This window comes from Lissotriton helveticus, chromosome 3_1 (genome assembly GCF_964261635.1).
Source record: "Lissotriton helveticus chromosome 3_1, aLisHel1.1, whole genome shotgun sequence".
Lineage (NCBI taxonomy): Eukaryota > Metazoa > Chordata > Amphibia > Caudata > Salamandridae > Lissotriton > Lissotriton helveticus.
This window is the reverse complement of record NC_136061.1, coordinates 1245105831-1245118776: the sequence shown is the minus strand read 5'-3', so window position 1 is coordinate 1245118776 and position 12946 is coordinate 1245105831. Positions and strand designations below refer to the sequence as shown.

General features: G+C 48.3%; 1 protein-coding gene across 1 annotated transcript in view; it reads left to right on the top strand.

Annotated features, from left to right (window-relative positions):
• NKAIN1 (sodium/potassium transporting ATPase interacting 1) overlaps positions 1–11542 on the top strand; it is a 486347-nt gene extending 474805 nt beyond the window's left edge. Inside the window, exon 7 of the mRNA XM_078681897.1 lies at positions 6815–11542. Coding sequence (XP_078538023.1) covers positions 6815–6824 — 10 coding nt within the window. The 3' untranslated portion in view covers positions 6825–11542. The remainder of the gene's footprint in view (positions 1–6814) is intronic.
• Positions 11543–12946: the final 1404 nt, after the last annotated feature.

The window sequence follows — 12946 nt, the reverse complement described above, 5'->3', positions numbered from 1 at the left end:
CGGCCCACCTCTCTATCCGCGGGGGAGCGAGCCTGGCCGTGCCCGCAAATAGAGGTACCAGTGGTTTGTGGTCCGTAACCACTTGAAACTCGTGGCCGTATAGGTATAAGTGAAAGTGTTGGCATGCCCACTTAATCGCTATGGCTTCTCGCTCAATTTGCGCGTAGCGCATCTCCGTGGCAGTCAACGCCCGGCTGGCGTAAGCAGTGGGCACCCATTCCCGGGCTTCCGTTTCTTGCATGAGAACAGCCCTGAGCCCTACTGGGCTTGCATCCACGACGACCTGCGTGCGCCTGTTGGGGCGAAAGTAGGCCATGGCCTTGTCGTCTATGAGTGCATCCTTGAACGCTGCGAACGCATCGTCTTCCTTCGCTGTCCACGACCATGATTGCCCCACCTTGGTCAGGAGCCGCAGAGGTTCAGAGAGGGACGCCAGGTTGGGGATGAAGCGACCACAGTATGTGGCCATCCCCAAGAAGCTTCTCACCTCTGTCGCAGACGTTGGTCTCGGCGCTGAGCGGATCGCTTCTGCCTTTTTCGGGTCAACGCGGAGGCCTTCCCTAGAGAAGATGTAACCAAAGAAGTCCACCGACTCTTGGTAGAAGGAGCACTTGGCTTTGTGGAGGGTGAGGCCGTGATCCGCCAGGCGCTGAAGAGTGGCTCTCAGGTGGACGTGGTGCTCTTCAAGTGTCTTTGAAAAAACTAGAATGTCATCACTTAGATTGATAACTTCGGACAATCCAGAGAGTGTCTCTCTAATAGCGTTCTGAAACACCTCGGCGGCCGAGGAGACGCCAAAACATAGTCTTTTGTAACATCGTAGGCCGACGTGCGTTGAGAATGTGGTTATGTTGCGGCTGTCCGGGTGTAATTCCAATTGGTAGTATCCCGCATTGAGATCCAGTTTGGTGAACCACCGAGCTCTGTTCATATCCGCGACGATGTCATCCATCGTGGGCGTGAGTTGTCTTTCTCTCTTCACTGCTTTGTTTGGGAGGCGCATGTCCACACACAAGCGGATGGCGCCGGGCTGCTTCGGTTTCGGGGAAATCACAAGGGGCGACACCCATGGGGTCGGGCCTGACACCTTTTCGATGACCCCTAGTTCTTCCAATTTCTGAAGTTCCTCCTCAACCTGCGGCCGCAGATGGAACGGCACCCTCCTGTGTCTCAATGCTGTTGGCCTTACTGTGTGATCCACATGCAACTTGAAGGTTTTTCCTTTTAGGCGGCCAAGGCCTTTGAACAGTGCTGGAAAGTCCTTCAGCATCTCCACTGCGTGGAGCTCGTGCACTTAATTTGCGAAGAAGACTAACTGAAGATCCTCCGCTGTGTGGCAGCTGAGCAGAGTTCCTCATTTTCCACCCGTGACATGAAATTTTGTCTTCACCTCCTGACCGTTGCTGGCCACCACTACCTCCATCACGCCTCGAAGCGGGAGCGGGTCATCGCTGTCTTAGGTGTAGATCTTGGCCTTGGACGGCCAAAGTGGCGGACGTGGAGACAGTTTATCATACTGGATGCTGTCCATGACATTTACCGAAGCGCCTGTGTCTATCAGGGCTTGCACCTGCGAGCCCGCGATGGAGATGTCGCACATGGGTCGGGGTCGCCTCCTTGAGCCTTCTCTGCCGACAAAACGACACAAAGAATACGTCATCGTCATTGTCTTTCAGGTTGAACGCTGACCGCGACGCATCACTGCAGGGACCCGGGTCTTCGAGTGTCAGCTGGCGCACCCCCTGCGAGGGTCCTCTCACACCAGGAGATGGACGGCGACTTCCGCTACTACGGCAGACTTTCGCAAAGTGGTTGAGCTTTCCACAGTTCGAGCATGTCTTGCCTTTTGCATAACATTTGCCTCCGGCCGGGTGGTCCATCCCGCAGTTGCCACATGCAGAGTTCTGTGCGATCTTCGCGCCCCCTCTCGTCGGTTGTGGTCGTCTGCAGATCACGTCAAGTCGCTCTTCCTTGATCACAGGCGCGCAGGCCACCGCTCCAGGACGGTTCAGGGCGGCTTTCATCTCGTCCGCGCGGGCATTGGACAGTTCGTGAGACCTAGCGAGGACGAGGATCTCATCGAGCGAAATGCGGGGTTGTCTGAGTATGAGGCGTCTGAGTTGAACGGATCTGCAGCCTTGAATGAGCTGTGCACGAATTTCTATTCTTTGATCAGGCAGTTCACAGGCCGTCGCAAGTTTCCTCAGCCGGGCATAGTAGGCGTCAGCGGTCTCAGTCTCACCTTGGCGGGCCTGGCGCAGCTTGAACCATTCGTAGTCGGGGTTGATTTGCAGATCAAAATGGCGATTCAGCGCAGTGACCGCTCCGGTGTAGTCATCATCATTACCTCTGTCCGGTAGCGTTTCAAAGAGGTCATAGAGTTCGGCTCCGCCATAGCACATGAGCAATGACCGTTTTACTTTCCCATCAGTTTCTCTGACTCCAACAAAATATTGGTCAAGCCGACCAATCCAGGATCGCCATCTTGCCGCCGCAGTGGAGGGGTCCGAGAGCTCGCTAAACGGTGGAAGCGGGGCAGCGATCCCGTGGCCGGGGGGCGCGGGCACGTTAGGCGCAGCGTGGACAGGAACGTGGACTGTGGCTTGCTGAGGTGCAAGATTTGGAGGTGCAGCTTGCTGATGGGCTGGCGCCGTGGATGCTGCAGCGCCCCCAGTGGCAGCAGGAGCGGACATCTTGTGGGCTATCCGGCCACGTGGCCCAGCGGGACTTCCCAGTGCTTGGGCGCAGTTGCAGTGTCACTCCTCTCGCTGCCTAGGCTAGCGCAGGGTAGGCTGCTATGCGGCGTCAGTGGGCAGCAGACTAGACCCAGCGGGTGCAGCTGGGCACACCTTGCAGCTCCGGGCGTGGTGTTTAGGCAGGGGATGTCCTGGGTCTAGCAGCGTAGCTGGACGCCTAGAGCATGGCGCGTGGGCGTGGCCTCGCTGGTGCGTGCTTCGTCCTCCCTTCCTACGGCGTTGTCCCCAGGCTGCCTCAGCATCCACAGCCAGTGGGTGGGGAGCGGGACGCAATGAGCCGCAGCCATGCAGGCCAGTCAGTGCAGAGGGCAGGCGTTCGGTTGCTGGTGCCGCTGCTCACAAAGTGGGGGGGGGGGCCAGAGAGGCACAACCACCTCCAGCGCCAGTCCCGCGGGGGCCGATCCAGTCCCCTCGAGCGGGATCGCAGGAGGCGCGCACGTGGGCTCAGAGCGAAGTAGCGGGCCGCAGGAGAGCGGGGGAGGGCTCCGACAGGCACGCATGCTGCCGCGCAAAGTCGGGAGGCGGCCGCGAGCAAACGCTGCAACCCCTGGGGGGGGGCCTCACCTGAGCGCCGAGCCAGGCGTGCTGAACAGGCAGGAAACACGGGGCCCAGGGTGGCCGTTCACAGCCAGCCGATGAAACAGGCCTCGGTGCCGGATGGGCACGACTCCAGCCGCGGGGAGGGCACCCGCAACGGCCGCACCAGCTCAAACGAGCAAAGCGTGAGCATCGCGGACATGAGACACAACGCGCCGACGTGTGTCCGCAGGGGCGAGGCGTGGGGAGACCCACCTCGTCGCCAATGTGGTGACGGAAGTCACGGGGCAGTGTTGACCTATGCCTCGAAGTGGGGCCTAAATACACTTGCAATTAGGACACACGCACACTAACTACTTCACTGGGCCGAAGACCACGAGCGGTCTCGCGCCCGTTTATTTATACCCTCAGACGAGCCCGTCCTCGGGGTGTGTGTGCGTGCGTGCGTGTGTGGACGGGCCGGGTGGCCCCATCAGTACATCTACATCAGACCAACAACATTGCTTTTGTTCGAGTGGCATCCTGCCTGGGGGCTAGCTGCAGTTTAAAACCTTAATGCTGTCGGATGAATTCAACTTTTCACTACACAAGTGCTTAAACTATAATTAGGAGGCAAGTCTACGAATTTCCATAATTTGTTAATCATAAGAGATATGCATGCATTGTAAAAAGGTCACACATTTAATCTTCCTTAATAAATAATTCACAAATAAGTATTTATACAGTACTAACAAGTCTTACTACCCCAAAAAAATCATAACAGGGCATGTAAAAACTGAAGAGAAAATAATAAGGTTCCAAACTTAGGCACTGCAGTCTACATCCAGCTTGTTGGTGCCAGTTCGTAACTCACTGAACTATAATTTAAGAAGTATAACTTGTGCCCTGTGGGTAACAAAAGGATCTCTCAAGCATAAGCAGTAACCAGCTGAGCTGTCTACATAAAGTACAAATCAGTGACCTTTGTGTTACAAGCTGCTCTTGGCAATAGGCATATTAACTCTCCATGATATATGATGAGTCAGACGTGAGGTTAGACTGAACAGAGATTTCTCCAGCAAGTGCACTGAGTATCAAGTAGTTTAGTGTAAATTAAGCTTCCTTATCAGGTGGTTTGCAGCAGTTTAAAGGCCGTTTTGGAGCTTCTCACTGGTCAAAGTGATAATTTCTGATATTTCTCTCTTTTCATGGACTTTACTACTTTCTTTTACTCGCGAAAATGTGCCTTAAAACATGGCAGCTACACTGAGAACTGCAGTCACGCAGTCTGTCTCCGGTTAGTGCTCTTCCATTTCTGGTGCTTTGCAGCAGTTTTAAGATCTTTGAGTTTTTAGTTGCTTAAATGGGTGTAATTTCTAATATTTATATGTATCCCTCTTCTTTAAATGGGTGTAATTTCTAATATGTATATGTATCCCTCTTCTCCATTGTTTGATATTGCTTGCAAGAAAGTGTCACTCATAGTTGTTGAAATGTCACTCATAATTACGCTGAAATTATGAAATGTCACACATGGCAATCTGAAACCTTGGTAGCTATGCAATTATACCACTCTAAAAATAACACTGGGGAATATTATCTCCGCTTTTTTGGCTTTAAAAGTCAAAAAAGCAGAGATAAAATGATCTCCCTATTACCTAGCTGTCGCTAACACCAGTTAGCGACAGCTAGTAGGAGATCGCGACCATCTTGGGCCCCGCTTTGCATGTCAGAGAAATTTATCACTAATGACATGCAAAGTGGGCATCCCAAGATGTTAGCGACTGGAAACAGTCGCTAACATCACTATCTCCTATTACCAACTTTTGAATATCTCCAAAAGCTAACACCTGCCCTGAGCAGTTCTTAGCCATGTTATCCAATGGGAGGTGGATAACATGGCTAAGAGCATTTGCTCGGTAATGCATGTATATCGCTGACTTTTCAGCGATATGCATGCATTTCGGCCGATTTTTATCGCTTAGGAGATAAACCTTGATAATATCAAGGCTCCTAAGCGATAAAAATCGTCGCTACACGGCGATAAAATTATTGCCGCTAAGCCAACCTAGCGATAATTATCGCTAGTTGTTGGTAATATGCCCCACTGTTCCTTAACATTGGCAGCGGAGGGCGCTAAATACTCTGAGCTGTGGCAGCCCTTCTTGTCTTTGCTAGCCTCAGAGTTTCGTGAGATTACTTGTCCTCGCTATCTGCGCTTGCTGCGCCTGTCAGATGTGGATCAGACGGGGACGAGTTAGTGGGATGGAACCCTTGATAGAGGGGAGTAGTGGACCTGGAACTGGGGTGGCGGGTGGGTTGAGGGGGGTGGGGTGGGTGAGGGGGGATTATGGTTTTTGCAGTTTTTTTTCTGTTCTTGTTAATGATTGTTCGCATCCACAATACGTCCGCTACTGGCTCTGTAGGGTGACATGGCTTTGTTCGTCTTACTACCTGAGCTTATTACTTTGCAATGTAACACAGGTTTGGGGCCATATGGACATGTTTTGTTTATATATGTGTCATTCTCTCAATAAAAAGTTTTAATACTAAAAATAACACTGTACCAATCATGTACAACAAATGGAGTAGCGTCTTGCTCAACCACAGTGCTGAATTTGAGCCGACACCGCCAGGGCCGGACTGGGAACTAAAACCGGCCTTGGCAAAGTGCTCGGCCGAACACCCCCCCAACCCCCGGGTTTTAGGGGGGTTAGGAGTGCCGCCGAACACTTTGCCAGGGCCGGTTTTCAGCTGATTTTGTCACAGGGCCGATTTTGCAGCTATGCTGCAGATACGGCCCTGTAACAAAAGCTGCCCCCAGGGGCCCAAAACCGGCCCCCACCTGTGCGGTGCACCGGGGGATTGCGCGGTGCCCGCTACGGCCAGTCTGGGCCTGGACACCGGCACTTAATCATCAACACCGGCACTTTTCATGAGCACCAGTTAAGGACACATTCTTTTACGGTAGGCAGGGGAATTTAAGTGATTTGCCCAGAATCACAGGATGTTGAGCCACCGCCGAGACTGAAACCGGGTTCCCGAGCTCCAAGGTCGACAGCTCTGGCCATTATGCCACATCATCTCCCCACTTTCATGGTTAGTAGTTGGTTCTGTTTAGAAGGCGCTAATAAGAGATGCAAGGGGGCTGATGCAAGCTGCCTCCTGACGAGAGCCCCGGCACTTATTTATTTAATTTTTTACATATTAACCGCTGCTGTACCATGATACCGTCCAAAAGTATATTAGGGCTTCATCGGGACTGAGAAAACGCTATACAAATGCCACAAGAAAACAATTCAAATCTCAGCATTAAGCTCTCCCGGTCCACCACTAGGTGGCAGGGTTCCTACAATTTGACAGTGGGATAGAAGTATGACGTACGAGTTTATTCCTATACAAATTTCTAAAATAAAATACCGCCTTCTCATCTAAACTGTAAAACAAAGTAAATGTAGGCCATCACTTTCTAGCCTAGTTGTCATGTTTTCAATGTTGTGAGAATTAATACTGTTTCTTTTGCTTTCCTGATTTTTTTAAAGATCCGGATAAAGAAAGTCCTTCTCGCCTAAATATAGCCGTCCTGCTGGAGCTGCCCGAACAGAGGGCCGAAGGCTTGTTCCGGCTGCAGCGCGCGAACTGCTAACAAAGAGTCACTAAAAGGAAGAACCACACAACCCACAGAAACTACTCTGCAAGGAGCCCTGAGCAGCCGAGGCGCAGTGAAGGACCACGTCACATTTTCTTGTTATACTTTTTTTAAATTTTATTATTTATTCAGCGCGCTTTGAGTGGAAACTGGTGTGATTTTTCGCATCGGAGAACAGAGGACCAAGTCAACGCTGTGGCCTGAATCGTTTTTGAAAGAAAGTACAACACTGCCACACTGTGGCCATTGTGCGCGCAGCAGCGACTAACGCTGTTCTGACATTTTAGAAGTATTTTTTAATTACCCAAGCCCTATCGGCATAAAGAATGCCGAAGAGCCCAGCCGAAGAGATCGCCAATGGACTATATCTGAATAACATTTTGTATTTGAGTTTGTAAACCTGTCTGTTTCTCTCGCCAGTATTGCCTCTGACTGGTTTGGAAGGAAATAACTAGAAACACTTTTTGTGCGATTTGAATTACAAAACATCAACAAACAATATTCCAATTGTGGAGGTAGGAATGGGCGTAGGAGTGAGGTGCAGTTTTTCGATTCATGTGTGCACCTTCTGGGATTCGTACCACAACCATGTTGCGTATCACTGCCTTATTTTTCACAGAGACACACAAGAGGTATGATGATGTAAGTTAATATGACTATATTTTGCCCTGTTGGCATGAGTTTCATTTCTCTAAAGTGCAGTCTGTCATATTTACGTTTCCCAGAATGGCCTCTGCTCCTCATTTCATCCACCACATCCGAGGGTTTTGGAATGGGATTGCAAGAAAAACGGCCTCAGAGTGTCCTGAGGTAAATCAGCCCGGAAGTAATATGTCATTTTGACGCATGACCCTTTACGTCAGCATTAGTGAAAACCGTGAAGGATGATGGCCGCTCCCTGCAAGTGGCTTCAACCACTCAGACCCGGTCATGTGATACACAATTGCGAGGTCTTACACCGGAGAGTTTGAGAGATTTGACATAATGGGGTGTCTGAGCTGACAGAGGTTACTCTGCATTGGGACCAAGATCGGCTGGCAAATGTCACAATATGATGCAGTCGTGTAGCAATCGTGCCCAGTACCCTAAAGCACAGGGACTCACGCCAGCCTTGCTGTGTACATCAAACAGTCATAATTTGGTTCCAGTGAGCACTAAAGTCCATGTCATGGTGGCAGTTCAAAAAGAATGAACCCCTTCAGCTATTCTTCCTATTTTGAGAACTGGTTTGAGTAGTTTTAGGCCATTCTGCTAATTTCAGAATTAGTTAAATTTCAAAAGATGGGGTAGTCTACACCTCAAGAACGCCACACTACTTTCTTCCAAACAAGAGTTAGACGAGGATCTTTTTCAGCTCTGGAAGTATACATTTCAGTGACACTGTGCCAGCTTAACTTACAGAACACAGTAGACATCAGCAGATATCCATATTTAATTAAAAACTTATCTCTTTCTCGCTTTGAAAACTGAGTGAGACCTGCTGTGAAATTTGACCTGTTGTTTTTAACTGCTTAGTTTCTGCAACTGTTTAACGAAAGCCATTAGGAATTGTTAATCATTTTAACCTGTACACTGCTTTGACCTGTCCTCCTTTTGATTGTGATCTGCGTTGGCCTGCCACTCATATTGACCTTTCATCCATGCTGGCCTGTCATCCATTTTGACCTTTCCTCAGTTTTGACCAATCTGCTTCTTCAACCTGTCCCCTGGCTCAGACTTTAAATTTGCCCTCTATTTAAACCTGCTCGACCTTTTGACATGTATTTTACTCCTGACTTTTACAGAGCAACATATGCTCCTTTTGGAATTGTGCTCCAAAATAGCACATGCTCCATTTCAGCCTGTGATCCGTTTTGACTTATCATGGATTTCGACCTGTACTTCATTTTGACCAGTGCTCAGCGTCGGACTGGGGCAGAAAATAGGCCCAGACACCAAAATAAAAGTGCCCCCCACTTCTGAATCTGGTAGCGAATCAGGTAGCTAAAAAAGCAGCCCACATTTGCAAACCAGGGCAGTTTTGAACTTGTAAAGACAAGATGTATATGTGTTTAGCAAAGATGTGGGCTAATACGTGCATTTGTGTTTTTGGTAATACCAGGCACAAACCAGCCCACCAGACAACAAAACAGACCCACTAAGCCCAAAAAGTGGCCCACACTCTGACTTGTCAGAGCAGCCCTTTGCTTTGCGACCAAATGTATATTTTGGGTATGTACTCCATTGCAATTTATTCTCCGCTGTGATCTATTTTCTTTCATTCCAATACCTTCAACAGTATTATTTGATATGCAATCATGGGCAGTATGCTGACTGTAGTCCACAGCTTCACCAGAGTGAGGTTAGGAACCGGGATTGATTGCTGGATATCCATTTCATCCTTGCCACACAAAAACAACAGGAGTTCTTGTTTCGCTTAGTTGCACTGCATGCATGTGTTCTTGGTTAAATGGGGGCTTGAGAGCAGGTGAATTGGTTGTGATTGACAGGCACATGTATGCATTATGTGACATAAAACAGCTGAAAGGACAGCCTCTTTTGCAGGTGAGGTAGAAACAGCTTGTCTCTGAAACCAATGGTGGTTGTGGTTACAAAATAAACAAGTGCCTGTCACTGTGGCTGGTTACCACTACCAAGACAGACCTGAAATTCCTGAAAGATCTCCTCAAAGGTTGTAAAATTTCCACTGAGCATAAGGGGGGTAATGAGAATTGTGAGTTTCAGACTGCCTTGGTGAAAGATTGACTGAGTTAGCCATCAACCAACTCTGCAAGGACCTTTATTGTCCTGATGGACTTATTTTGGCGTAAGCCTCGTCACCACTGTGAGCTGCTATGAGCCGGGCAGTGATGTGGTTTGCAGAGGGCTTCACGACAGCATTCACCAGAAGTGACTGGTGAAAGAAAAAGAAACCACTAAATGATGGTATATATGGAGGCTGAGCATTTGCATGTCCTAGTGAGGTGCTTGGTAAAATTCTTAGATGCATTTACTGATTGTAGTGTGTAGCCGAGGTGTGTTGTTAGCCTTTTGTCAGGTAAGGTCAACCCTTTGCACAGGCTCTTTGTAAGGAACTGAGAAGTCTTGCTTGCCAAATACTTTGCACTAATAAGGATTGGTGCAGGGAATGATGTTCTGCAATCGGCCGAGGATATCTCATGATGGTACAACAGACCGGGGTTCAGCAAAGGGCAACCGCACAGGTCATGTGCACCTCACATGCAACCCTGTGCTGAAAGCTAGTGCCAAAGGCCGCACCCGAACAAAATTTGTGATATTTGTAGTTAAACATGGTGTAAATTCAGGATCATTTATCTATGATCCTTTGCTGAGGAAAGGCTGGGGAAAATGCACTCTTAGTTTAGCATGTACCAGATTGTGTTTTGCTACTGTTTCCAAAATGATTTTGTTTAGCTTCAGTTATTTTGCTAGTTTCAATTGATCATCTACCTACTTCACCCCAGAGGAGGCAGAATGACTATACACATATTGCTCTACTGGCCAATCAACACCTTCACGCCACCATTGCAACATCAGGCAACAATTTCCCTCCTAACACACTGGATGCTGCTCCCTGTCCTTATGTTTATCTATTTTATAATATCTACACAACGTACATGATAGGGAAAAATGTGATTAGAAGTGTTTGTGAAGTTGCCACCGGTTTGTATATTTCTCAGACACAAATGACTATATCTGTTTTCTGTGAAACTTGGTGTCACTCATTGCCTGACAATAGATTAAACAGAGCTAGGGCAGCATTATTCAGAGAAATTCAGAAGAACTAAGATAGTCTGTGAACACTGTTCCCTGTTCAGCCGTATTTTCTCATTTCCCTCTTTTTGTCAAACTTTTAATAGAATGTTAACAACCGCAAGTAGGAAATTGACTACTACCAACAGAATGTTGGGAACTACTAATGGGATGTTGCCAACTGCAACTAGAATACTGGTGACTGTCTGCCTAATGTTGCCACTGTGAGTAGCATGTTGGAAGCTGTCATGAGAGTTATTAGCAACTACCACTTTAATGTGGGTAGCTGTCTTAATCACTAATTTGTGTAGACAGCAGCTGCTGGTAGGATGCTAGCTCATTCATTTAAAATGGTGCCAGAGGAATCTAGACGGGTGGCAGCTGTAGATAGTATGCAAGAGGCAGCAATGGCGTTTGTTGAATGCCACTATTAGAATTTTGGCGGCCGTAATTGGTGGTTCATGGCAGCTACTTTTCTACAGTGCCTTACCGGACAGGTGTGGGTTTGTGTTAAGTAGATAATGTAGGTAGCTACATTAAAGCCGGTGAACATGATTTTCCTTTTGTTCTAGTGGGGCTTGGAGATTGGTGATTGAAACTTGATTATTCCTGCCTTGTCGTAAAGTAAAATCTTCCTGCATGGTCATATTGCCTTATTTATTCACTCACCCCACTTCTTAATGTGCCAATTTCAGTACAGCAAACATTTGCCATCTTCTGCTTTATTTTGTACAGTGGTTAACCCAAACCTATGATTTTAGGGTAAAACAAATAGACGTTGGGTTCCCCAACGATAGATCACAAACAATCTCTTGTGTGTCAGCAAAACTGCTCTAATGTTTAATTAAACTGTTTTTGACATAAAACACACATTTGTTTGACTCATTGATTTGTGTTGTGTGACTAATCGTGGACTTCTTTCGTGTGATCTTCTTTGAACACTACACAAATGCACCAACCCAAAAGAAGACAAAAAAGTTACATTAATTGCAATTTAAAGTGGAAGAAAACTCCAATAACATCAATGGAACCAAAGCCATCTCTAAAGGTGTTTTGCTGGATGTCGCCTCATCTTCAAGGGAGAGTAGTTAAAATGGAAAGTTGAACGACTAGTTCTAAATAAGATTAAAGAAGCTTTGGTTCGCAAATTAATGTAAAGAGAACTCAGCACATCAGTGTGTAAAGCCCTTGCCCTCTGATATGAGCTATCCAGAATTGAGTGTGAACATACAAGCTCTTACCTGCAGACCACAATGTCTAAGATGAAAAGGAGCTGCTCCCTGACGTGATTTTAAAAATAATATTTTTGCGAGTGCTTCCAGCGTGAGGCAGTGGAAGCTCTGTTGTAACTTATGTTTCCCTGCTGCTCAGCTGGTATGCATGTCATGTGGAATGTTGGATGATTAGAATGTAGCTTTGCTGTGAATGTCAGTTGAGTGAGGGCTGAGCAGCAGGACAGCTGCTCCTGATGGGGTTTCCTTTCTATCTTAACCAATTAACATAAATAAAGTAACATAATCTATTCTACATGAAGTATCCATCTTCTCATTGATTGGTAAAAGTGAGTGGGAATCTATGAGTACGAGCGTGTTCCTCCCATCGGGGAATGACCCGAAATCAATGCTCAGCTTTGACCACGGTTCTGTGCAAGGGTCCTCCGTGATTACCGGGAGTGGCGCTGAGTCCTGGCTCGTGATGGTGCATGAGTGACAGTCACGCACCTCTTCTTCCACCGCTCCATCCATTCCTGGAAACCACACTTTGTTTCTTAGCCGTGCCTTGGTTTTCGACGCTCCCTGATGTCCTTGATGCGCCAGCCGTACTACCTCCTTCTGCAGGCTGGTGGGGATCACGATGGCCGTGCCTCGCAGTATCACTCCGTGAGGGCCTTCGCTGAGTTCACTCTGGGCCCTCCAGATCTGCTGTCTGAATGTCTGTTCTGCTGCCGTGAGAGCGCTGACTCCATCCAGGAAACGTTTCCAGCTCTGGTCTATCAATGTGGCTTTCACTCTGCTAAGGCACTCGTCGTCTCCGGTGGCCCTCCCGATGCCTTCTTACGTGAGGGCAACAGGGCATGCCTCCTGTGATACCATCCGGACGAACTCTTTGACTTCCTCGGTCTCGTCCTGCAGTAGAGTGGGGGAGGTGGCGTACGGGTGACGCGACAGAAAATCCGCTGGGTTGTCAGATCCTGGCCGGAACACAACGTCAAAGCTATACGTCTGCAGCTGGACGGCCCACCTCTCTATCCGTGGAGGAGCGAGCCTGGCCG